Below are 24,425 nucleotides of genomic sequence, written 5' to 3'. Positions count from 1 at the left end.
CAGGTTTTAGACTTTTTTTTCCCCACCCAAAAGAAGACTTGACCTGAACTGTATTTTAGGCAGAACACACATATTCCTTGTTTTGTTTTGGTTTTTTTCCCCACTCCCTAAAAGCACATTTCAGAAATAAGTTTTACAAATAATACACTGAAACAATGCAATACAAACCTCAGTCATGGCAATTTCACTGGAGCTTTATTGCCTCTGTTGGTAATGAGAGGGATTGTAAGAAGTTACATTTTGAACTTACAGAGATATGTAAATGATGGGTTTTTACTAAATATAATCTCAATATTAAGTGTTTTATATCAGGGCACTTCTAATTTTGTACATACTTTAATGTATAAAAACAGTTTACAAACTTGATGTTTGCCTTCATTTTTCTTTCCTTGACATTTGGCAAAATTAATCCATTTGCGGGGATATCATCAAATTGAAAACATAAGCACTTACGAATTAAAGCAATCCAAGTAAGCAACTGGCTGCATTCTTAAAAAAAGAAAAAAAAAAAACAAACAAAAAACAACCCCACACATATATAAAGGAAAAAAAAAACACATGGCCACATTCGAGCACATTTCAGTACAAAATACTCCCTGTAACCAGGCATTTTGTCCTTAGAGCAACACCCTGTTAAATCAATGTTTCTTTAAACTTCAGTCATTTGGAAAAACTTTTAAGATGCCATGATAGCACAAATAACCCTTTTCTGCAACATAATTAGTCAAAGTTTTTATGTATTTCTTTATAATTACACAGTAATTATAAGCATGTAGTACCAAACTGATGACAACACTATTTTGTTGGAAAGATCTTGCATTCAAAAGGAAGAGTCTCTAAAACACCACGGCACTTTGCCACTGCCCAATCCCAGACTTTTTTGAGGGACAAGTCTGCATTGGGATGAAAAGCAAGTCAGTTCTCCTCTCCAAGCACAGCATACTTGAACGAATCAATCTGAAACAGTACCAAAACCCTCAAGACAGAAAACAGCACGCAGAGATAACCTTGTCAAGCTTTTTTTTTTTCCCACCCCACCCACCCCATAATTTCATGTCCCCATTTTTATTTACACAAAACTGAGAAACAAAATATTGAAAGCAGCAAAACACACAGTTTTTGGCATAGCCAATTCCAGTAGCTGGAGAAAGTCTGCAATGTTTTTGAGGAACTGTATTTTTGGAATAAATGCACAACTGGATTTGCCAAAAGGGCACTGCTGTAAGGGGAGCCAGCCTTAAGGTCAACTGCACAGAGTACAAATAAAAATTTTAGCTGTTTAATAGTCAATTTTTCTCTAAAATACTTTTACCATCTGCATAAAATCATGCTGCAGTCTAATGCAAGTACCAGTGACTAATCTCAAGAACAATTCTTGCCTTATCAGGGCACTATTTAGAGCATGGACTTAAATCCCCTCTTCTCACTTTTAAGTATGGTCTGTCTCCCCTCCTGGAGCTTGTTCTCCCCAGCTTCTTTTCCAGAGCAGGATTTATCACATCTCTTCACAAGTAACTCAGTGCGGAGGAAAAGACCATAAAAGCAGCTAAAGAGCTCTTGTATTATTAAAGAATTGCATCTGATAAAACCTGTTTGATCCAAATGAAGCAATTTAGTCAAATGCAGCAAGACAGAAGTAGTGATGGTAACAACATAATTTAAACAAACAAAGCCAGTGTAGTAGTTTCTATCTGATCTGTGCTTGTTTGGGAAAGCTTTACTCTTAATTTCTGTATTTGGCAACCAAAGTGATAAGGAAATTTAAGGAAAACTCAGCAAAATAATTTAAAAAAGGGTGCATCCATAATGGCAGTACCTCTGTGTTACGAAGATTTAACTTACCAGGATAATGGTTTCAAAACCCAGATTCACATCAACCTCACCAGCTTCTTGCACAACAGGGCCATTTGCTTCGTCACACCTCAGCCATAAAAGTCACATGTCTCAATTTAAAATACTGTACTGTGTAGCAAACAGTTAAGACACAAATTCAGTATATTCAAGTGTTTGATTTCCACAGAAATGAAAAACCTTTCTTTGACAGACAGATAAGCATTTCAAAACTGTAATGAAATCTGATTTCTTAGAGAGTAACCTAGAGAACGCTGGCTTCTCTGAGGACACAGCTCAGCCACTGCAGGCTCTGCCATGGCCCACGGGGTGCAAGTGCTCGAGTTGTGTCGTCCCCAAGCTGTCCCCAGAGCAGCTGAGCCACCAGCAAACCTCAGCCAGGCACCAGAGACACCCAGTCAACAGCCCTGGGGCTCCTTGGTCATTCCTGTCACTGCTGTGACCAGAGACTCAAACTCAGACGACACCTGCACTTTTCCAGAAAAGAAAAAACTCGGACCCAGTACACGTAATATATCACTCTTGCAGGAAGTGCTATCAGTACAGTCTTTGCAACTAGCCCCAAGTGTGTATTTAGGGATTCTTTTAAAAATTGTTTTGATGTTGATCTGTATAATTCAGATGCCATACAACAGTTGTCTGATGATGACCAGCGTTGTGCTTTATGTGAAATCAGAAACCTCAAAATAATTATAAAGCTTCTAGGACTTATGGGAGATGAAACTAGGGTGATCCACCAACAAAAAATAAATCCATGATGAAATCCACAGTGTTGGAATTTTAACGGGCAAGAGTGGTCCAGACTAGAAGAAAAGCCCAAACCACCAGTAGAAGAATGAAATATGATATGGTCCAAGATGTATCCTTAAAGTTTTGTCTCAACCCTCAGCCACATTGTGAGGATTGATCTTCAGTTCAGTCCAGCCAGCAGAAATTGACTGTGCAATTTTCCATTTCAGGTATTGTACAGACTATGTACACTCTAGAAGGGTCCTTTAGTGCTACACTGTCGTACTTTTTGTCCCAGCAATTTGAGGGCGTGCAAATTCCACAAAGTCATCAATAAGAACTGGCCATGCCCCTGAAAGAGGAAAACACCAGAATGTTAAACTTGGTTTAACAAGGCATTCTATCACAAGCTTCATATCCTGACAAGCTATTTGCTTTCCAGTATTAAAACTAGGCAGAGTTTGAAGCAAAAAAATATAATTTTATTTTCTTGCTTGAAATTTAAGAGCTGATTAAAGATTTCTGCTTCCTTTATAACCAGTTAATACACATCACTTTCAAGGGTCATCTTCCAGACAAAACCAAAAAACTGACCAAAATCCTAACTCAAAACTGAGAAGGGAATGAGGACTGTCCACAATTACTAAATAAAGTTGGAGAACTTTGCTGCCCTCTGCTCCGGAGGTATCCCAAGTTTCTTTTCCTCCCTCAGTGAACTGATGTTCTGCCAAGGGCTGAGGGTAATCAGCTGTTCTTGGCTGCACATGGACTAGAAGAGGAAAGATCAATACAAAAGTTTACAAGAAACACCTTTGGTAGGAAGTGAGTTCTGTTCAGCAGCCCCTGTGTGCTGCCAGCTTCACTTCTATGTCAAAACATGTCCAGGCTTCACATAAACTGAAGCAAACAGACTTAAAAACATTCTCAGCTACGAAATGCAGTAACCAGGGGACCCTACACGGAGCTGCACAAACCATGGATCAGTTACTTGGATGAAGATGCCAAGAATCTGTGGGTTTTACACAGACATATAGCAGGGTTTGTCTCAATAAGAAAGAATTTGGGGTTGTCTCAGTAAGAAAGAATTTGTGTCTGAGCTTAGAACAAAAAAAGAAAACTGATTCCATGAAAGCTTCAGCAATTCTTTTTTAAAACATCAGTAACAGAGATGATTAGAACATGCATTAAAGGAGCTCTAACTGGACTTCAGATCACCAGTAATACTCTAATGGAGCTGGTTTTGAAATTGTGCCAAAGCAGATACACAGCAATAAATGTAACATAAAACACAGTTAGAAGTTAATGAGAGAAAATGGCAATGTTTACCTTCCTCGTCATAGTTAGACATATCATCTGCTATCATTGTACTAAAGTCTAGAAGAAGGTTCCAGGTATCCTTAGGAATTGATCTTTTATGATGTTCCTGTTTGGAGAGGTGGAAAATATATATTTAAAAAAATAAATTAAAACCCTATTATACATTCATTTCTGCTGTCTCAAACACATCCATATCCTCAAAACACATTTCTATTGTACACACTATGAATATCTGGGATTTAGGTCAAGACAGTCTATTTCATCTACTCAATAACTTAAACATGTTTATCTTCCAAGTTATGAAAATACTGCAGCCCGGATAATGTAAAGGTTTAAACTTACCAACAAAAATTTGTTCCACAAGTCTAGAAATTTAAATCTTCCATTAAGTACTAAATTCCAGTAGGCAATGGCCATTTCTAAATCTGTAATATTAAAATAATTACTTTTAGAGATATATATATCAAATATATAATCTCCACAAGTACTGAACACCATGTATCCATAAATGTGAAAAGATTAAACTAAAGCAAATATACTCATGGATCCTTTACAAAAAGGCAACCATAAACACAAATATTTTATATTTTACAGAACTGAAAATTGCCCATATTAATATCTAACATATCCAAACCCCCCCGGACATTTCATATGCCTTTTGCTATCTAACAATATTTTAAAGTCAGCAAAATATTTTCAGTTAAGGATGCTATTGGCTTGAAAAGAAAATTTGTAGTATTTTGTACTGAGACTTTCTTTTTTTTTTTTTTAATGTACAAAATACAATTGAGGTAAAACCAGCTTTTAATTATTTCAGTTTTAGGGCAACATTATTACAAGCACTGCCTTTGTAAGGAGGCTTTTGTCAAGTGCTCATTTCTGTAGTCAAGATTTCCTTTTGAAAAAGAATCTTTAGGTAGTGTCCTTGAGCAGACAGAAAATAGCTGGTTTATTTGCTGCTGGTGTTGTTTTGGTTGGGTTGAGTTTTTGCTTTTGTTTGGGATTTTTTTGTTGGTGGTTTGGTGTCACTTTTGCCCATTTTGGTTTGGGATTTTTTTTTGCTTTTGTTTGTTGGGTGTTTTTTGTGGTGGGTTGGCTTTTTTTGTTCTTTCAAAGCCGCCTGCTAAATTCCTGCTTGTTTGGAATGAGTGAAGCCTGAGCTGACACATTGGAGAGCAACCCCCCTGCCTGTCAGAGCTGCTGGAGGGCAGCAGCTCCCAAAAAACCTGGCTGGTCTGGATGAAGGCTGCCTAGCTTGAGTGGCCTCTTTTTAACAAAAACTCTTCTATATTTGACAGTCTAGCAAATTTCTTCTATAAACAATCTCCTTGTGGAAGCAGGTGGAGAAGGCAGAGGATCAACTGCACACCTTAGGCAAAGAAAAAAACCCACACCAATAACCCAAGAACTCCACTCCCTTCCTTCCCCAGGATGTCCAAATATTTAAAAGAGCCCAGAGAGGTAGATCTTGGAGGTGAAACCAACAGCAAATAAAACAAAGTATGAAATCTGCATTGCTGAAGGGAAAATAGAAGCTGATGAGGAGTTTCTGAATTGTTTAGCATCTGATATTAAAAGTTCTCAAACAGCAGAGTCACATTATAGTATCTCCTGACCAAAGTACAGAATAAAATTTGTGAAGGATTTTCTGCTGTAAAGCTGCAAAGAGGTTTGATTTCAGACAAATCAGATTTGATTTCAGAGACAAATTAGACAAAAGTCACTACTCCTCAGTAAATAAAGCTGTATCTAAAAATGGCCACTCATTCAAGACTGTAGAAGTTCAAAATCTCTCTTTAACAGGAAATTCAGGTACAAAACCATGCATTTTAGCTTTCAACGAAAACTACCGTCTTACTAAAAATTAACAGATACAAGCTTCAGAGGAAGCTGACCAGTTCCTCAAGGAAAAAATTAAAAACTAAGTTTTATTTACTTGTGCTGCAATAATGGTGTGCATGCAAAATGCAAGGTGATCAAATCACTGCATTATACAGAGGTTCGTAAACAATCACTGTAAACAAACTCTGCATTCTGACATTTTTATACAATTTGGAGGTAATTCTTGTGGGTAAGCAAAGACTGTTAAAAGCTAAATCTCAGGATGCTGCAACCTCAAACTCACTCTATGAGTCAAAACATGTAAAGCATGATGACATAATCCCTTGGGACAAACTACATTTGAAAAAATAAATTATATTAGGTAACAAAACTGGAAGGTAAAGATATAATTTTAGGTTTCTGTAAGTGTGAAAATGCTCAGTGAATTCTCCTGGCTCAAATATAGGAGTCTCAAAATACATCCTCCATTTTTAATTTTATCCAGAGAGATGCAAGAGAAGCAAACAATGTTTGAGATGAACACCAGCTACAGGGTATTCTCCAATGAGATGCAAACATCACAAGAACTTTTCAGACACCCTCCTACTTACACAGTAGTAAGGAGTTATGCAGAGGAAATATATTTCCAGAACTGTGCCTGAACTACTGCACAATGTTTGCATGATTAGAGGCCAATATACATTAAAATCAATTTGGCAAGTTCCTACAAGCAGTTATTTAGACACACCAGAATTAATTGCCTAACTAGCAGCACTTACTTTGCAGCTCTGTACTTCTCCCAGTATTGTTTTGCTCCAGGGTTTCCAGAATTATTCTGCCCTGTTCTAAATTCATGCCTAGAACTGTGTATTTATGAGCACCAAAATGGCTGGTAAGCATCCAGACTTTAGGCTCAGACTTCCAGACCCAGACATTAAAACAAAAACAATTAAAAAACCTATCTTACACTATGTATATGCTATATGGATCTCAGAAAACTGTATTTGTCTGCCACTGCTACAGCTTAACATGCATGAAGAAGCTTTATGATGAATGCGAAATAAAGCAAGTGAATGAGTTTTCCTGGGAAATTAATCCCACAATTCATTTGCTGCCCACATTTGCCTTGTTGTAGCAGCCTAAAAAAATTATGGTGATTTTCTACAAGAAATACAAATCAGCCTATCCATTTATTTGCATGATTCAGAAATTACTACAAGCATGCACAAGTATTTTCAGATGGTTTAGAAGCACTTTTAGCTCCTTTGGATACAATGAAATTCACAATCCACTGAAAACAACAAATAAGATATAGCCAGATGTCAAAGAAGGACATAGAGCTTTTGCTTATTTACTTATTTTTCAATACTCATTTTAAGCTAAAAGTTGGTCTGTACAGAAAAGCCAGTAAAGCTAAAGCAGAAAGCTCATCTTTACACAGCCTGGGAATGCAAAGCTGTCCAGTGGCAGCCAGTTTAGAGCATTTTCATTACTGAGAAAAACAAATTCATAAGCTGCCAAGGAAGAACCTACCAGCCTTTCCATATTTTATTACTTCTCAAAACCAGAAAAATTAACTTAAGGAGTTACAGGATCATGAAAAGCTAGTTATGGCTAATAGCCAAATCACACTGTAGAGAAATTAATGTACATCCTAAGTGTTTAACATCACATCTTGAAAAAAATATTTATTCCCTCATTTTTGTTGTTTTGAATAGACAGAGCTACAATTTGTTGCTTTAATTCCATCCAAACTGTGGTGTTCTGAAATTATTTTTAATAAGTTATTCTTCTACTACACCTGTTACACCAACCAGAGCCACACTCAGCGTGTGAACTCTGAAATAATGACAAAAAAGCCTTCACAGAGAGAAGGGGGGAAAAACTCTGTAGGTAGGCACCAGCAGGCATCAGGCCCAGAATACAGGAATCATTTCTACCATTCCAATTCCATCCTGCCAGGACATTTGCAAGCATTTCTGGTGTTACAAGGGACTGTACAAATGTGCTTACACAGAAAATGGTTTTAACAGCTTCAATTTATCCTAAAAGTAAAAATTCAATTAATCTGTTCAGTGCTGCAAATTCTAAGTGGTGCAATTATGTCTTTAATATAAGAGCACAAACCATTGTGCTTACTGAGAACTTCACTCACTGTGAGTGAACAAATAAACCTGCTCTCATAAATTCTGTAGCTTTTATTAATAATCAATTTGAGTACCTTAATGTCTTTCAAAACACAGAGATGCATTTTATCCCAAGGGTGATTATCTTTCAGATTCATTGGATCACAATAATACATTCATTTACTGCTTTAATTAGTCATTTCCAATATTTATGAACAAATGCTTATGAATTAGAATACATACCTAAACCTTTCTGTCCTGGGTTCTTTGCAAAGTTGAAAGTAAATTGATAAAAATCCTTAAATCTTCCTGGCTCTTTTAATTCTTGTTCCATTTTGGGAATCTGGGCCTTCAATTTTTCTATGCTGTCACATCTGCATTTTAAAAAGAATATTTGTTTGTGTATTTATGTATTATTCATTTTGCCATAAAAACATGAGTTAAACAAAAATCTATAACCTGTTTGTAGAACACAATATGATTATCAAAACAGAATTCAGGAAGCCTTTAATGAGTCTGCACTTCTACAAGAATTTCATTTCTTTGTTATTTCTTTGCATGGCATTTGCACATATACCTGACATATCAGGTTCTAGAATCCACAAAATTTTTAGGGAAATGTGATAAAGACCTCTGCACGCTCACAAGGCAGAGAAACTCAGGTCTGCCCAACATGCCTGCTCTACCTGCCAGAGCAGCTCTGTGCCAGCCACCACACAACCCTCACACAACCATGGCTGGGCTGTGCTCTTCCAAGGCAGACAAGCGATGCTGGACTCTGAAATATCTCAGAGAGGACACCAAGACTGAGAAATCCCCAAACCAGGGCACTGGATCACACTGGCACCATCTAACACTCAGTGAGCACTCACCCCAGCTCGGTCATTCCATCCATGAATTCCAGCTTGGAAAATTCACACTGTGTAGCAGCCCGGAATTTCCATGCGATGATGAGTACAGTGATGCTGGCTGGGTCAAGAGCTAGGTCATCACAGAACTGCTGTATGCCATCTATACCAATCTTATTTTCATCTTGAGGATCTTTGGCACATAAAAGTAAGTATCAAGAGAAACAGATATTTGAAAAAGCTAATTTGTTCAACAAGTATATTTAAGACAAGGAAACATTTTCAAGAAGCCTTTTTTGGGATCTGCCCTTGTAAGAGAGTATTTTACAAACAAAGTTACATCAGTGTTCCAATGGTAAAGCTTTAACAATTGAGGCAGTTATTGCAATAAAGCCTCCCAAACAATGAAGATCATATTTTCATTGAGAGACAAAAGCACCACAAACATTTGTTTTCTGCCTAATAATATGCAGGATCTTCTGACTCATTCCCTACAGAGCACAGTGGTTCTCTCCTCCAGCACACTCAATTATTGGCCTCTTTGGTCAGACTGATGAGCTGTGTTCCAGTAGAAGCCACTCTGCAGTGTTCACTTCCAAGCTGTACCAACACCCAAATCTGCCCATCCATGGCTATCCCAAGAGCAGATTTAGGCATTTCCTGGCCCACAGGTTTCCAGCATGCAGAGGTTGGACACAGTAACCAGGGGGAAGTTGTGCTGCTCCATTAGTGATTCCAAGTCAGCCAGACCCACTCCTCTTTCCACAAAGGAATCAACATCTGGTCTGGAAGTGAGATGCTCACATTTCAACTGTGCTAACAAAGATCTATTAACACAAGCCAAGACAGACTTCACAAAAATGGTATTTGGATTATACATATAAAACATATGAAAATTGACAGAAAACAGAGCACTCCTTTTTAGATTAAGTGCTAAAACACAGGATTTGTTCTGCTCTGCTGAGTCTACTTTATGTGGTAGGACATCAGTTGAACACTGGCTATATAACAGATAGAGAGACTTTGTTTTCTTTTACACTCTGTAATTACCTGATAATAAGGGCAAGCTGAACAAAAACTAAGGTAGAACCCATCCCTAGTATGCAGCCTTGTCCTTTGTCAGTATCAAGTCCTGTGTGATGTGCCTTCCCCAGGAGACTTACCTAAAATCCTTGTTAACCATCACAATCACTCGCTGCACACACAATTCCAGCTCAGACCCTACTGTCCTATAAATGTAGATACATTCAGAGCACATAAAGTAACTGCATGTAATCCTTGTGAAGTAGAAACGTACCTATATTTCCCTTCTAATTTCTATAATTAGCACAGAAAAACAAAGCTGAAAGAGTCAGTTAAGCACAAGAGCACAGCATCACCATTACATTGTAAATAAGAATATACAAGTATGAAATAAGCCTTAAAATTCAGGGTACTCACCTTTGTATCTGTTATATAGTTGTTCTAACTTCTTTCTGTCCAGTGATCCTTTAACACTCTCTCGTATATAAAGTTCAGGATTTTGGAAAAAGTTGTCTGTTGCAACATCTAACTTCCAGTCATTTTGAGACAGACAACTGACTGCTGTCTTTTCACTAGACTGTGTGAAGACCATAAACTGACGCACTTTATCCTTCTGTGATGATTTCAACTTGTTCTAGTGAAAACAGACAATACTGTAACTAGAAATGTCTACTGGACAAAAGATCCGCAAGTGAATAAATACCAGTCTCTTAATGTTTTTTAAACCAATATCTTTATAATTTTCCCAAGCAATCAGGATACCAAAATATCAGATCAAGTTCCTCCAGAGGTGGGGCAGAGCAGACCACTGAACAGTTTAGCACCACTGAGCAGCAGGCTGGTGTCCTTCTGGTCCCAGCTACTGCAGGACCAGGGCCACCCCTGGAATGAGATCTCCTGAGGTGCCTCGTGATGGCAGCAAGGGACTGGGCAGAGCCATCCATTCCAGGGAGCTACACACTGAAATACCTTAAAGACTTATTTCTCTTTAAAGAGATTTTTCACTTTGAAGGTTCTCAGCTCCACCTACATAAATTGCAAAACATTCCTGAGAGGAGGTATTGTCTCCATTTCACAGGTGCAGCAACCGAAGCTAAGGAAAAAAAAGGCAGAGGTGCCTGAGGCAGGCGGGGAGTGAGCAGCCAAGGTGAGAGCTCTGGAATTCCAGGCCTCCTGCCCAGGCCCAGCCATCCCGCCCTGCTCCAGCCCAGAACTGAACACACACTTGCTGCTTATCAGCAGAGAGGGATTCCCAAAGATATTTCGGATATTTCTGAGGAGAAGCACACTCACGATTTCAAGGGTATGAGTTATACAAAATTAACTGCTCTTCAGGAGAAAGCAACCACAGCTCCTGTGCTACACTCAAATTCAGTTCCACAGTTCACTCAATACAGTCAAAGCAAACACTCCCAATGTTACAACTTGGTAAATTAAAGTTATGACAAAATTTTAAATCAGGATTGGATTTCTTACATGGCACAAATATTTCATTTTTAGTTTACTTCGTATTCGTAGCAAAATTTGTACATTCTGTTCATCATTGTAACTAATTTCAACAGCTCCTCAGCGAATATGGAGAAAAAGGGCAAAAAAAAATCCCAAGAGATGATAAAATTCAGCCAAAGAATGAATGATTTAGGAGCAGTATATGCTCAAGCGCTGAATTCCAAAGGATAATTAGTGTTCAATCACATCATCACTAGAAAAAAGAACTAATGCTTCAGAACACAAATTCATCTGTCCTAAAAGTCAGGATCAGTTTTCTGTGGCTTGATGACGATGAGTGCGAACACTTCTATTTGTAAGAACAGTTAAGTTACCAGCTACACAGTTTAAAAAAAATTACAAAAACATCACATTTGGTTTAAACTGATACCCACATAATATACTAAATAGAACAATACCCTTAGTTTAAGTATCCTCTAATAAAAATAATCCTCCCCAAACCAAAACCACCCTGTATCTACAACACTTAACTGAAGCCAAACGTTTAGCTCAAACTGCAGACTTCAAACAGAGTGATATTAGTTAGGCTGTAGCATTTTTAAAGCTATTATGTGCTGCTGCTTTATTTCAGTCTCGTGACCAAGTTTGTCACTGTGGACCCCTGGCTAGAAAGACATTTCTGCAATGGAGATTGTCAGGCGTGGTGCAGGTAAAGGCCAAGGCACCAGAGCAGCTCCTGTGCACCCCATCTGTCGATGCTTGTCAGCACCTTGCACTACTGAGCTCACACTTCCACAAAAACCACTTACACTGACAAAGCCACGTGGAACTACTTCCAGAAATGACTAATGGATTTTCAGTTGCAGCTTTTTAAAATGTATTGTAAACTCAGATATATGAAAATATACCACTGAAAGAAATCCCAAATGAAAATGAAACAATCCCAAATTTAATTTTCTCTATCAATTACCAGCTTCCTCTAATCAGTTCCACACAACCAGACTGCTGCATCACCACAGACTTAGCTGCACTATAGGGCAGCCATACTTAATTATCTTTGCTTTTCTTCTTTTTCTTTACAAAGCTGCTGCCTTTAATCTTTAGTATTTTCGATTTTTTTAAACATGTACACATAAGTATGCATAGCCCATTTAATAGTGAGTACTCTGTAAAACCTCAGGAGCCTTTGTTCTCCCCTGCTCCTGCAAGGGTGAACCCCAAAAGCAGTGACATCCCACAAAAGGTCAAGGAAAAGGTTTAAATAGGTTTTGCCATGGATGCCCAGCACCACAGAAGGTGGTATGTTCTGCAGCTTGTCACATAAAAGAAGAATACAATTTCTTAGAACAAAAACTTGCAGCTTAAATGCCTTTTATGATAGAATTTAAATTCTACATAGGTACATTAGATTCTCCCATGCTTGGGGCTCCCATGTGATAACAACAACATAAAGCTTTTTAAAAGAAGATTGAAATTGCAAAGAATCAAGCAGCTAATTGCAACACTCAGTAAGGTATAAGATGCAATAAACCACACTGTTCAACCATAATATTTTTCTTTAATACTCATATTTTTCCTGGTCAAATATAAGTTTATTTTTAGGGAAGAAGTGCCAAAATCCTTTCTTTTTATTTGATGAATGTTTCTGCAGAGCCTTGCCAATATGGACAGGACACTCCACATCCTAAGTGACTGGGCACTCTTTGCAGGCCTACTACAGGACAGCAAGAGATGGAATTACTGCTGAGTTTTTATTATCCTATTATAGCTCTTCTTCCAGCACATTAAAAACCCACACTTCAAGCAGGAACAGGTTCCAAACCTTCTGCACTTTTAAGGGCTATTTCTAGACACTGAGCACTAATACTCTATTATTGTTTTAAGTGCAATACAGAGCAGCACATAACCTTTAATCCTACAGTCATCAGGCAACAAACACCTGACATTCAAATTGTGCTCACTGTAATGCAACACAATCCACTTAAAACATCTCAACTTTAACACAGGTTAAAAAGGAACATATAATTTTATTTTACAGATATGTGCCTTGCCTATATATATATACAAATGAAAACCAATGGAAAGCAAATGAAACAGATTTGTACTCTTGTTTCTTGAATCAAAAGGAAAAGGAAAAATTCAGTTCTGCAAGCCTTTGATCAAGTTTGTGTGGTATCCAAGCTACCTTTCATAATACCTTTCATTCACAAGACAGGTAACCTTACTTTAGAAACACAGAATAACTCGTCCAAATTAAAAGCTACATTGTGTAGATTCATAAAACTACACTCATTCTAATTAAAATCAGTTTTGATTTTAAAATGAAGACTTGCTTCTTACCATGAAGTACCAAATTTGAATATTCTAATTCAATATATTTCCCTTGATCAGATACTTCAGTGAAACATTACAAATAGAAAATAAAATACCTGGACTTATTTCCCCAAGTATTTTTTTCTCCTAGTCTCGGGCACAAAAAATGCTAGAACCTCTCTACCAACTCTGACTACAGCACTGTTTTTCCTTATCTTCTGCAGTGTTTTTAGTCACCCCAGATTCAAAGATAAGTTCTGCACACTGGTCATCAACATTCTGCAGACAGCTCATAGCCAAATGAGGGCTCCACTCTCTTGGATAACGTTCATGGGAAGCAGCATCAACCTTTGTCCCACACTGCCTGGACTGGAGAGCTGAGGATCCCTCCTGGAGCCTGTTCTTGGACTTGGCTCAAAGGTCCCATGTGGCCCCAGTGAGACAAGCAGGGCATGATGAGTTTTGCTGCCCAAACTTCCTTGTGGCCTCCAAGGAAGGCATTCACACAGCACACCTCAGTGAGTGACTGCTTTGCACCTTTCCATTCCCAGCCACTGATACAGACCGTCCCATTCCTGCGAGTTTCACCGCTCAGTAAAGGAATTTGAACGATTTTATCTGTGCTTTTGTTTCAGGCAGGACTCAAAGAAAAGCCTGTTAAGTTCTCATGCATGTGACAGGTAAAAGCCTTTTCTAAAATAGTATCAACCTCCACAAAGTCGTGGCCTTTAGAGACTGCATTGAGCCTCCAGCAAGAGCTGTGGCTGTGGGAAGCATCCCTGCTCTTCCCAAGGACCCAGCTCAATCCCAGAGGCTCGGCCATGCAGCCCCCTCACCTGGCTGCCACTTCTGTCCCTTGATGTGCCACGAATGGCCAGGGGAGTTCTGCTCCCCACTCATCCCATCTTGGGCTGTATCCATGAAAAGAACCATTGAAAGAAACCAAAGACACCTAAAAATGTCTGCTTTACTGCTTGTATTCAACAAAGGCATGGCTAAAGATTAAAAGGCAGAATCACGAGTATTTTTGTTTTGTAAGAAAAACATTATTACAACAAAAATCTACAAATACACACAACTGCATCTTAACCCACCAACAGTGATGGCACACAGGTATACTACCAGAAAAATCTAAGGTAAAGGTAAAAACAATGAAAGTAAATAGCCACAGTTTCTGGTAATGTAAACAATCACGTCCTTCAACTACATTTTATTTTCCACAGCAGTTTCTCTAAGAGAGAGCACACAAAGTAAGACAGTCAGGACATTTGTAAGCTCCTGTTTCAAACTCATGTGAAATCCATTTGGCTGCACTGGAACAGAACAAAACCACTTAAAAAGACTGTTGAAATATAAAATCCAAGGGAAAAATCACAACATAAAATTAAAGTTGCTTTCCATCCTCTGTGATGTTCTTTTAGTGGATAAAATAATTTCAGTATTCACATGCAGGCAGCTACCAGAATATTGCCGTAGATATAATAGTAATTAATGCTAACCCGAGAGGTGAAGGAAACACAAAAATCAGGGCTTTTCTGAAAAAAAAAAAAAAAAAAAAAAAAAAGGGCAACATAAAGCAGGCAGTTGTTTAGCATTCTTAACTCTGGTCTGGGGCACAAGCTCTATTCATACTGTATATTTGCACTGGCACCATAAAACATGAGTAAAATATCAAGAGCTACATAATAAATTTCACACCTTGTTCTCAGAGTAGTTCATATTCTTGAATATTTTTTCATGGCTCTAGTTAAAAGTGATTTAAAGTATTAGTTCAAAGGGATCTCTGGTAAGCTAGGAGAGGAAATAAAATCATGCACCATCTTGTCGAGCACTCTGACTACTCCGTCGGAAGCGCAATGCCAAGAATCTAAAGTTTTACCATGGGACAACCAAACCTCAAATATTTAGTATCAACAAACTGCTTCAGACATGCATATGCACCACTGATTACACGTATAAACAGCTGGCCTTGCAGAACAGCTCATTGACTTAAACACCACATAACAATGGCATGAAGTACACTAACATTGCAGGAGACAGCGTCAGACATGAAATTCTTGTAATATTAAATTCTACAACTTCCTGTCAGCTGAGGTTTGCAGTAAGAAATTATGTATTTATCAGCACAGAAGTATTTTTCAGAGAACACAAACTTGACAAAATAATAGGTAATATAAATGGAGACAAGGCTAGCACATGGCCAAGGATAAAGATGTAGATAATCACACGCTTGCCTCAATTACCACACGCAGTTCTAAATTCATTAAATCATTCAGAATTTTACAGGCAGTGAAGATGGCTCAGAGTACAATGGACCAGCTTACTGCTCTGCCTTGATTCATGGGCCAGCATTGTCCTCAGGACGAGATGAAGCAGTAGCACTCTAACAGGGAAGGTGAAGGACAGCACTTCTACAGGTGCTGCTCAGCCAGCTCAAATGAAGAGTGGGTAAGAAAGGCTGCCTGCTCTCAGCAGTCCAAGGAATGCTGGCAGGGCGGTGTCCCTTCCAGATCTAGGACAAAGATGGTTCAAGGGCAGGAAAGCCCTGTCCTGAAGGCACAAGGCCATATGGACAGTGGTGAGATGAAGGCAGAGCCTGCAGTGCTCTGTCTGGCAGTGCTGCATGGACAGGTAGGAGCCAGGCCCCAGCTGCAGGAGCTGTGCCATGGCATTTGCTGTGCTGGTCAAGCTGCCTGGCCACAGCCACTGGGAGGACGAGCCAGAGCAGTTGTGTACATGGGCAGAAAAATGGGTTATCAAATCTCATGTTTCTGGATGGGCATCCTCAGATCTCTGTCAAGTCTCCCTACCTTTCCCTTAACCAAACAGAGGATTTTGACATACCACATATAAGGTACAGAATCCTACACTTGGGCACTGGAAACCATCCATACCTGTATTTACTACTTCTAAAAGCTGCAGCCTGTCATTTAGTCCCACTTCAGTGTCTATGTCATCCTTTCACCTGGGTGCTGGAGACAACAAGCACAACCTGGGACACAGTTGCTTGCACAGGGCCATGACTGGAGTATTCACATACTCCTTCTCATCTGATAAATACCAATCTACCTGTACAGAGCTGCTACACAGAATCTGTCTGCTGGTTCTTCAGTTAAGTGTTTCCAGGAAGACCAAGCAGACACAGCTCTGCTGTTTCTCAAAAAAAGAAATTCTCTGAATAATGGGCCTCACTAGTTCTGTTATAATGCTACTTTCCACAGTATGGTTCAATTTAAATTTCTAATCTCATAGCCAGCCAATAATATATGTACATTCAAGACAATAACTGTCTCATCAACCGTGTATCTATTTTGCCTACCTACACTGGATATACTGTGAGACAACTCTAGGTGATTTTTATGGGAAAAAAGTCTTCATAAAAAGTTGTGCAACATAACTGTGTATGCATGATTTGAGACAGTCCCAGACCTGCACAATTACAATAAGAGACCTTTGCCGTCTGAACTTTATTCACACTTCAGTCTTAAGCACTCATAAAAAAACACAAAGATCTGCATCAAACTATTCAATTAAAAATTATACTAGTTACATACTGACAAGTTTATTAGAGGTCTGCACACCACTAATTTAAATGCTGGCTAACCAAATTTTTATGCCAACGTGACTCCATCAATTAAAGGTGACGTTGTAATTTTTTTTAATATGTTTTTAACTCTGCTTGTCAGAATAGTATTAACAGCAAGTATAAAATATCTTTATGCCAATAAGCATATACCAGTGTATCTTATGACTCCCTCCTACACCATTCCTAAGACTATACCACTGCTACAGAAAAGTACTGCTTTAAATTGTACAGGTGTAGTAGCTAAAGCTGTTACAACATTTGAATATGGAGAAAGCCTGGAAGTACTACTATAAACTGTTCCCTCTGGTGCATAAAGACACTGTGCAAGAAACCAATGAGGGCCCCCTTAACTAAATTAAAGGAATATATTTTTCTTTTGTTTAGGCAAACAAAACCAGCAGATGTTCTTTTAAACACTGCAGTTTCCCCTTACAAGAAGCAAGGGAGAAAGTCGATTTGGAAGCCCACAGCAAATCCTCAGCTATAAGAACAGTATTACAGAGAAAATACAAGATAAACCTTTACAAGACCTTTACTAGGATGACCTCTGCAAGGCCCTCCTTTACAACACTTCTATGAAAAGAACCAACCAAGGCCCTAGAACAATTATCCAGAAATTCTCCAACACCATCCCAGCTCAAGAAGCATCAACACCCCCAAGTTTCCCTGTGAACTGACAGCACTTAATGGGCCCCGAGACGCCTGAAATCCTGCGGGAAAACTCCGAGCAGCACCTGGTCCTGGCAGCCCCTTGCACCCCTCAGCGCTGCAGCAGGCACGGAGCGGACAGAGCTGCCCGAACACCGCCGCTGTCCCGCAGCGGTGCCCGAACCCTCACACCAGGTGCCAGCGAGCCCCTCCCGCCTGTGGGGCCCGCGGGGCCCGCGGCTCGGAGCCTGCCCGGGATCCCGCGCCCCCGCTTAGGCCCCTGCCCGGAGCAGCCCCTGCCGCCCACCCGCGGCCCCGGCCCGGGCCCCACACGCCGGCCCCGGCAGGAGGACGAGCGGCCCCCGGGCCGGCACATCGTGCCCGGCTGCGGAGCCCCCGACACGGCCGTTCGGCCGCTCCCGGGCACCCAGCGCGCCACGAGCAGGCCGCGCTGCCCCTGCCCGGCCCCGAGGCGCCGCGCTGGGCCCAGCGGGGCCCCGGGCGGCCGCTCACCATGGTGGGGGCTGCGCGGGCCTCTCCCCTCCCGGCTCGGGCGGACACTGAGGGCAGCGGCGGCGGCGGCGCTTCCTCCGGCGGCGGCGGCGGCTCCGGCTCCTCACGGGCCCTTCCGCCGCCTTCCCCCGCTCATGCGCAGTGCGGGGAGCCGGAGCCCTCACGGGGGGCAGCGGCGGCGGCCTCGCTCGGCGCTGGGGTCGCAGCGGGCACCAGGGGAGCCTCGGCCCGAGCAGGGAGGGGAAAATCCCCCCCAGCCTCCTGGAGGCTTTTACGGGGTGGGTTCGGAGGAGACGCGGCGGGGGCAGATGGGGGAGCGGGGTCCCAGCGGCTCCTCACCCCGGGAACCGCTGTTTTGTCGGGAAAAATCCCTATGTGTTCCTGTTTCGTCAATATGAAAAGGTCAAACACTTTCCGAGCGCCCCGTGTGAGCGCCCGGGCCGTGTGGCCGCCGTTCCCGGGGGCCTGGACACGGAAAGGGCGAGGTGGGAAAATCCCCCGGGCTTTCCAGGATGGATTGGCAGAAGAGGCAGAATCGTTTGCTGAGCAGCCACGGAGAGCGGTAGAAGGTGAAGTCTCGGGGCAGCAGCTTTACAGAGGAGTACCTCCACACCTGTAAGATTTCCCTGATTCCCCTGCTCTAGGCTGGGATCCCCTCTGCGGAGCTGTGGACAGATGTAGCTCTTCCTGCATTAGCACAGCTGTACTAGCAGAAGGTGCTGCAATAGTTAAATCACGGTTCGTACCACTATCCCAGGCAGTTGTTTTTTCCCAGGAAAGCTTACTCTACCTACTGCAGGTTTTTGGCAGCCGAGGGAGTTTGGGGAAGCAAAATACTTGCTGATAAAACCCACAGTGGTGGCATACTGCTGTTGTGAAGGACAAAGGTTTGAGATCTGATCTTGTTCTCTCATCTCCTGCTGAGCTTGGAGCTATTAAAGTAAGCTTCTGTATTTATTATGACTGGTATGATTGCACACACCACAGAGAAATTAAAGACTTCAAAAAGCCATTCCTCATTATGGATGTTCACAGTTTATGTATGTGTTTTTATAGAAAAGGGTCTGAATAGTTTATTGCTTACTTTCCTGAAAATCAGAGCAAAGCTCAGACGGGAATGTGAGGAGTTGAGTTGTATTTGGTGAGGAAAATCAAGCCTGTCCTGTGAAGTGTCCAATTTTGCTGGTGTATGAAACAGTAAAATTAAGAGCTTGATATCAAGTATATGGGAATACAGCTGAATTCAGCTATCCTTGGAGACAGCAGTTGCCTGGATACCTTGAATCCTACCAAAGAGCATAATTTTGAAATTGGGGATGGATGCAAATTGGCCAGTGAACAGCCACGAACACTGAACAGCAGCCCAATCCTTGTAACCACAGCAGGGGAGGCAAAGCCAAACCTGGAAATCTCTTTGATTGAGTTAGCTAATTGCCATCACTGTAACATGCTGTGACAGCCCTCCTGCCAGCTGAAGACACAGTTCAGACCTGGAGAATTATTGTGACATGTAACAGTAATCTGAGAGATGAGCTGTGCATGCAGAAGACTTCTCAGGAGAGAAAGGATTTTTCAGGTGACTTGTTTTTTTCTAAAACCTGCAGATCTTGCAGGTTTCTTGTAATGCAGGGTCTCTTAGTGGGTTTTTTGAGTGTATGGTGGCACACTGTATTTGTTTTTTGACTGGCTTTTGACTTGATCCCCCTAAGTTACTAAATTGCTCTACATAATGAATTCCTGTTGTATAGGGTAAGTAAAATAATACTTACCTGCTTCTGAGTAGGGCAGATAACAAGGTAATCCAGCAATACAATAATGAAATACATCAAAAAATGTAAGATGCATATTGCTGCTATTCACAGCATGCATGCTACTCCTTGTGGGTTTTTTTTCCAATTCAGGATCACTCCTCAGGTGAAACTGTACCTGAGAAAAGGAGTGACTTCCTGCTGCCATTTAGGTTGTAAGTCTAGTGTTACTGATTTTAGTGGGAGCTGCAATGTTCTGTATTGATTTCCAGAGTGCTTCCATATGGCTGAATTTCTGAATCTGAGGTTACCTTATGCAGGACTCTTGGCCAGCATGGTCTGACTAGATGAGTGATTCTCCAAACACAGCTCACTGCAGTGGGCAGGCACACACCTCAGGACACAGCCAGATTGCCCCAATTCCACCCATATCCACATGCTTGAGCCTGCCTACAGATGGAGATGGGTACTTGCATCATGTGTGTGCTGTCTGAATCTCACCATTTCTGAGCAAAACCCAGCTGCTTTATAAAGCAGGAGGCAGCATGAGGCCACCAAAAAGCCTAAGTAACCTCAACTGGGCTTGTTACATGTTGCCTTTTGTACAGCTCCCTGCAGGATGGAGCCCCAGGTCAGAGCAGGGAGACCCAGCTCTGCTGCTCCTGAACGTGACACATGCCCTCAGCGACACAGAGAAGGAAATTTCATTGTGCAATGTGCATGCAGCATAATCACCGTGACCAGGGTAACGTGATGACTTGTTCAGTTTATTTTAAGGCTGACACACTTGCCTTGTTTTGTTGTGTGAGCCAATGATGTTTTATCTTATGTGAACCCCAGGAAAATGAGGCAGTGATTTTATTTTTTTTAAAACCAACTGTGTCAAGTGCATAACTGAATATAACGCTGAACTGGTTTATACTGACCTGAGCTCTCCTCTTGAGCAGACAAATAAGTCTCATGTTCGGTCAAAGCAGAATCCATTTAGTGTAATCCCCTGGCTGAGAACTTAGAGCACTTTCTGAGGAAGAAGCCCAGAGCTTTATGAAGGATAACAATAACCTGGGGCAGCCTGGGCTGGACGTGTCTTTCTAACCACATCTTTTTAGCAGCTACTTTGTGCTCTAGAAAATGAAACCACCAAATCATCATATACTGGGTGATTACAGCTATGGCCCTTTGCCTGCAAACTGACCCCATGGTTAAGAGAGAACAAAGGCCCATGAACTATCCTGCACAAGGAGATTTAATGCCACTCTGTAGGCATCCAGAGGTGCAGACCCAATGGTCTGCTCCTGTTGTGCTGTTCAGCTGATACAGTTGGAATGTCTCTGTCATTATGGTTTTTTCCTGCACTGAAAAGCACAGCAGAAGTAAACAGTGTAAGTCCTCCTGTAGGTGTCTGAGCAATTTAACCTGCAGTGACACAGCACCAATATGAGAAGATTGTTGTTGGTAGGTTGCAGGGAAGGGTGTTCACCTTCTATTAAGTTTTTCATCCTTCCTGCATTACACAAGAGGTTAACAAGTTACTACACCCAGTCCAAGGCACTGTTAGGAGCAGTTTCTGATGTGACAGCATCTCTGGGAGGGAGCAGGACAGCTTTATGTGACAAAGCAAAATCAGGTCAGAGAGCCTAAGAAAATCTGAAAATTTCTCATGTATTCCACCCTACTCTAGCAGGCCTGAATAAACTGAGACTTCCTAGGACACCTAAAAGGCAACAAACTGCTAGGCTTCTATATTTTTTTTTAACTATTAAGTACTGAGATACATTACTTAAAATGCCTTGCTTTTAGTATATGTGAGTTAGCAAATGGGAGGCAAATAAGAATTGACAAAGCTAGGTGATTTTTATATGGACATTTTTTTAGTTCAGAACTTCTATAATACAAGGTACAATGTTTGTAACCAGAATTCTTTAAAACTTTCCCAAGCTGTAATCCCCACAGTGCCATCACAGCTTCATGATTAAAACCTACACCTTTGAACTGTAAGTAGCTCTCCATTCTCACTACAAAGAATTACAGGTGATTTTAAGAATCTAGAAGACTGAGACATAATTATTTCCCTATCCCAGTGATTTTCTGTATGTGCCATCTGTACTTGTTCAATGAAACAAAAGTCAGCCATCCCAGTGCAAAGCATATACGTTGATATTAATACACAAAACAATAATTTCAGTTACTTGTAGAGCCTTTTGCCTTGAAGGTAGGCACACTGCAGCTGTACAAAGCAAGAGTAGTAAGATGGCTTTTGCCTCCTGTCACATGTTACACACATTTGGCCTTTTCCACTCCTCCTTGTTGTAACAGCATTCTTTGGCTCATGTCTACACCATCTGGCCAATAATATTGTCCTGATTATAACCTCCATGGACATGACTGGCTGCCTGTATCAACACACTGGGGCAGGTCTCAAGGAAATAGTGCATTAACCACATCTGTATGTAACAGGGCTGGGTTTAAATGGGTTTATTCTCATATTTTACCTAATTTTACAACTCTGTAGAGCAGCAGCTGTGCCTGATGTTTCTGGGATGCTTATCCCAGGACACTGAAAAGGTATGGAGTCTTTGGTGGCAGAGTGGTCGTTGAGTGTTCCTGTGTGTGAGTGAGCAGAAGGGGACAGCCCAGAAGATGTCACCTCCCTTTTCAGAGAGGCCAAAGAGGGATGCAGCTCTCAGCAGCAGCTTTTTTCACCACTCTGGAGCTTTGCTGTGGCACAACTGTTCAAAGGAAATCAGGCTGTCATGTTTTAACCCCAGCATGCAGCTGCTCACATCCTCTGGGATGGGGAACAAAGGAAAATGGGATCTAACCCTTTACAGCTTGATGGCATTAGGATGCACTGTGCACAGGAATCTGCTAGAGCCTTTCACTCCTGTGGGTCTGTTGTGCCAGGCCATCTGATCCCCACAGTCCCATAAACCTGACTGTCCCTCTCCTCCACCTGGCTGGAGGCAGGGCTCCTCTAGAACTGGTCTTAGGGTTCTCCGCTTCTTGTAAAAATGGATTCAGATTTTTTTCCATAGGATCAGAAATGAGATCAGCTCTTCCTCACAGTGTGGGGAACTGCCCAGTGGAGACTGGAACAGCAGTTTTTCTGGAAGAATCCCCATTTGTGATTGTTTTTAATTTGTTTCAGAAGCAGCAATTCTATCACATCATAGGCCAGTGTAATAAAGTACAACAGAATTTACCTTAGCCCAGCCCCCAGAGGTGAGAAACAGCACAAAGGTAGTTTAGACACCAAGGACATCATCGCGACACAAACCTGAGTACAAGCACAACAGCTCTGAGAACAAACAACTGACTATTAAATTAATATAATGAATGCTTGTGACAAATCTGTTTTACACACTCTGGTCTGATCTGTTGTTATCTCCACCCTTTGTGCCCCACATTGGGCACCACAAAGATCTGTCACAGTTTAACTCCATCCATCAATTAGGTACCATGCAACTGCTCATTCACCACCCTCACTTCCTGCTGGGATGGGGAGGCAGGATGGGAAAAAAAGGGCAAAACCCACGGGTTGAAGTAAGAACAATTTAATAGTAGAAATAAAATAAAAAATAATATAAGTGTAATGAAAAGACGACAAAGGAACTGAGAAATAAAACCCAGTAGAGACAGGTGATTCACACTACAGTTGCTCAGTGCACCCTGGACTGATGCCCAGAATGTCCCCAAGCAGCAATCAGTGTCCCCTGGCCAGCTTGCCCCCATCTGTGCTTGCCACAGTGTTCTGTGGTTTGGAATGTCCCTTGGGCCAGCTGGGGTCAGCTGTCCCAGCCCTGCTCACTCCCAGCCCCTTGTACACCTGTCTGCTGGCAGAGCATGGGACACTGGAAAGCCTTTAACTTAGAGCAAGCAGTACTCAGCAACAACTAAAACAGCAGCTTGTTACCAACATTGTTCTCTCACTGACTCCAAAACACAGCCCTGGACCAGCTACTAGGAAGAAAGTTAACTCCCAGCTAAAATCAGGACACAGATTAAAGTTAAATCCAACAACCATTATCATTTTAAAACCCAGCAGGACTCCAGATGTGTTTTATTAATTAATGCTATAATAAAAAACATGGTGTATTCAACCAGAATATCCATGTTTGTTTTATTATGAATTCATTGTATAATCAACAGGTTTTAAGCTAACATCAAGTGTCTCAAAATTGCTTTTAGAATCCAGGCTCTTCCAAGAAATTCAGTTGGATCACATAAAAATAAATACCAAAGTTTCAGTTATCAGTTTCTGCAATATTGATTTTTTAACACAGCATTCAGTAGTGCATATTATTTTCCAAATGGAATTCTTATGCAGAAGGATATGCCCCAGTATTATAGAGGTACTAAGTGACACTTACCTGCGAGGAATTTGTGTGTAAAAATCTCAACTTGGAACATAACTGTACAAGAAGTTGAAGTATCTTGTGTATGTTGAGAATAT

General features: G+C 41.1%; 1 protein-coding gene across 1 annotated transcript; it reads right to left on the bottom strand.

Moving 5' to 3' along the window:
• Positions 1–178: 178 nt before the first annotated feature.
• DCUN1D1 (defective in cullin neddylation 1 domain containing 1) lies at positions 179–19,105 on the bottom strand. Its single transcript, XM_030280668.4, has 7 exons — positions 18,225–19,105; positions 10,133–10,349; positions 8,717–8,885; positions 8,088–8,218; positions 4,240–4,322; positions 3,907–4,003; positions 179–2,932 (listed from the first exon to the last, which is right to left on the bottom strand). Exons 1-7 carry the CDS (start codon positions 18,225–18,227, stop codon positions 2,853–2,855), a joined length of 780 nt encoding a protein of 259 aa, XP_030136528.1. The 5' UTR covers positions 18,228–19,105; the 3' UTR covers positions 179–2,852.
• Positions 19,106–24,425: the final 5,320 nt, after the last annotated feature.

Source organism: Taeniopygia guttata, chromosome 9 (genome assembly GCF_048771995.1).
Source record: "Taeniopygia guttata chromosome 9, bTaeGut7.mat, whole genome shotgun sequence".
Taxonomy (NCBI): Eukaryota; Metazoa; Chordata; class Aves; order Passeriformes; family Estrildidae; genus Taeniopygia; species Taeniopygia guttata.
This window is presented reverse-complemented; position numbering and strand designations above follow the sequence as displayed.

Bases quoted from the DNA above. Each gene is read 5' to 3' on its own strand.
- DCUN1D1 (XM_030280668.4), bottom strand. The intron at 8,219-8,716 runs GTGAGTGCTCAC...TTTAAAATGCAG, and splicing joins GATGGAATGACCGAGCTGGG to ATGTGACAGCATAGAAAAAT. The intron at 4,004-4,239 runs GTAAGTTTAAAC...CTCTCCAAACAG, and splicing joins TGTGGAACAAATTTTTGTTG to GAACATCATAAAAGATCAAT.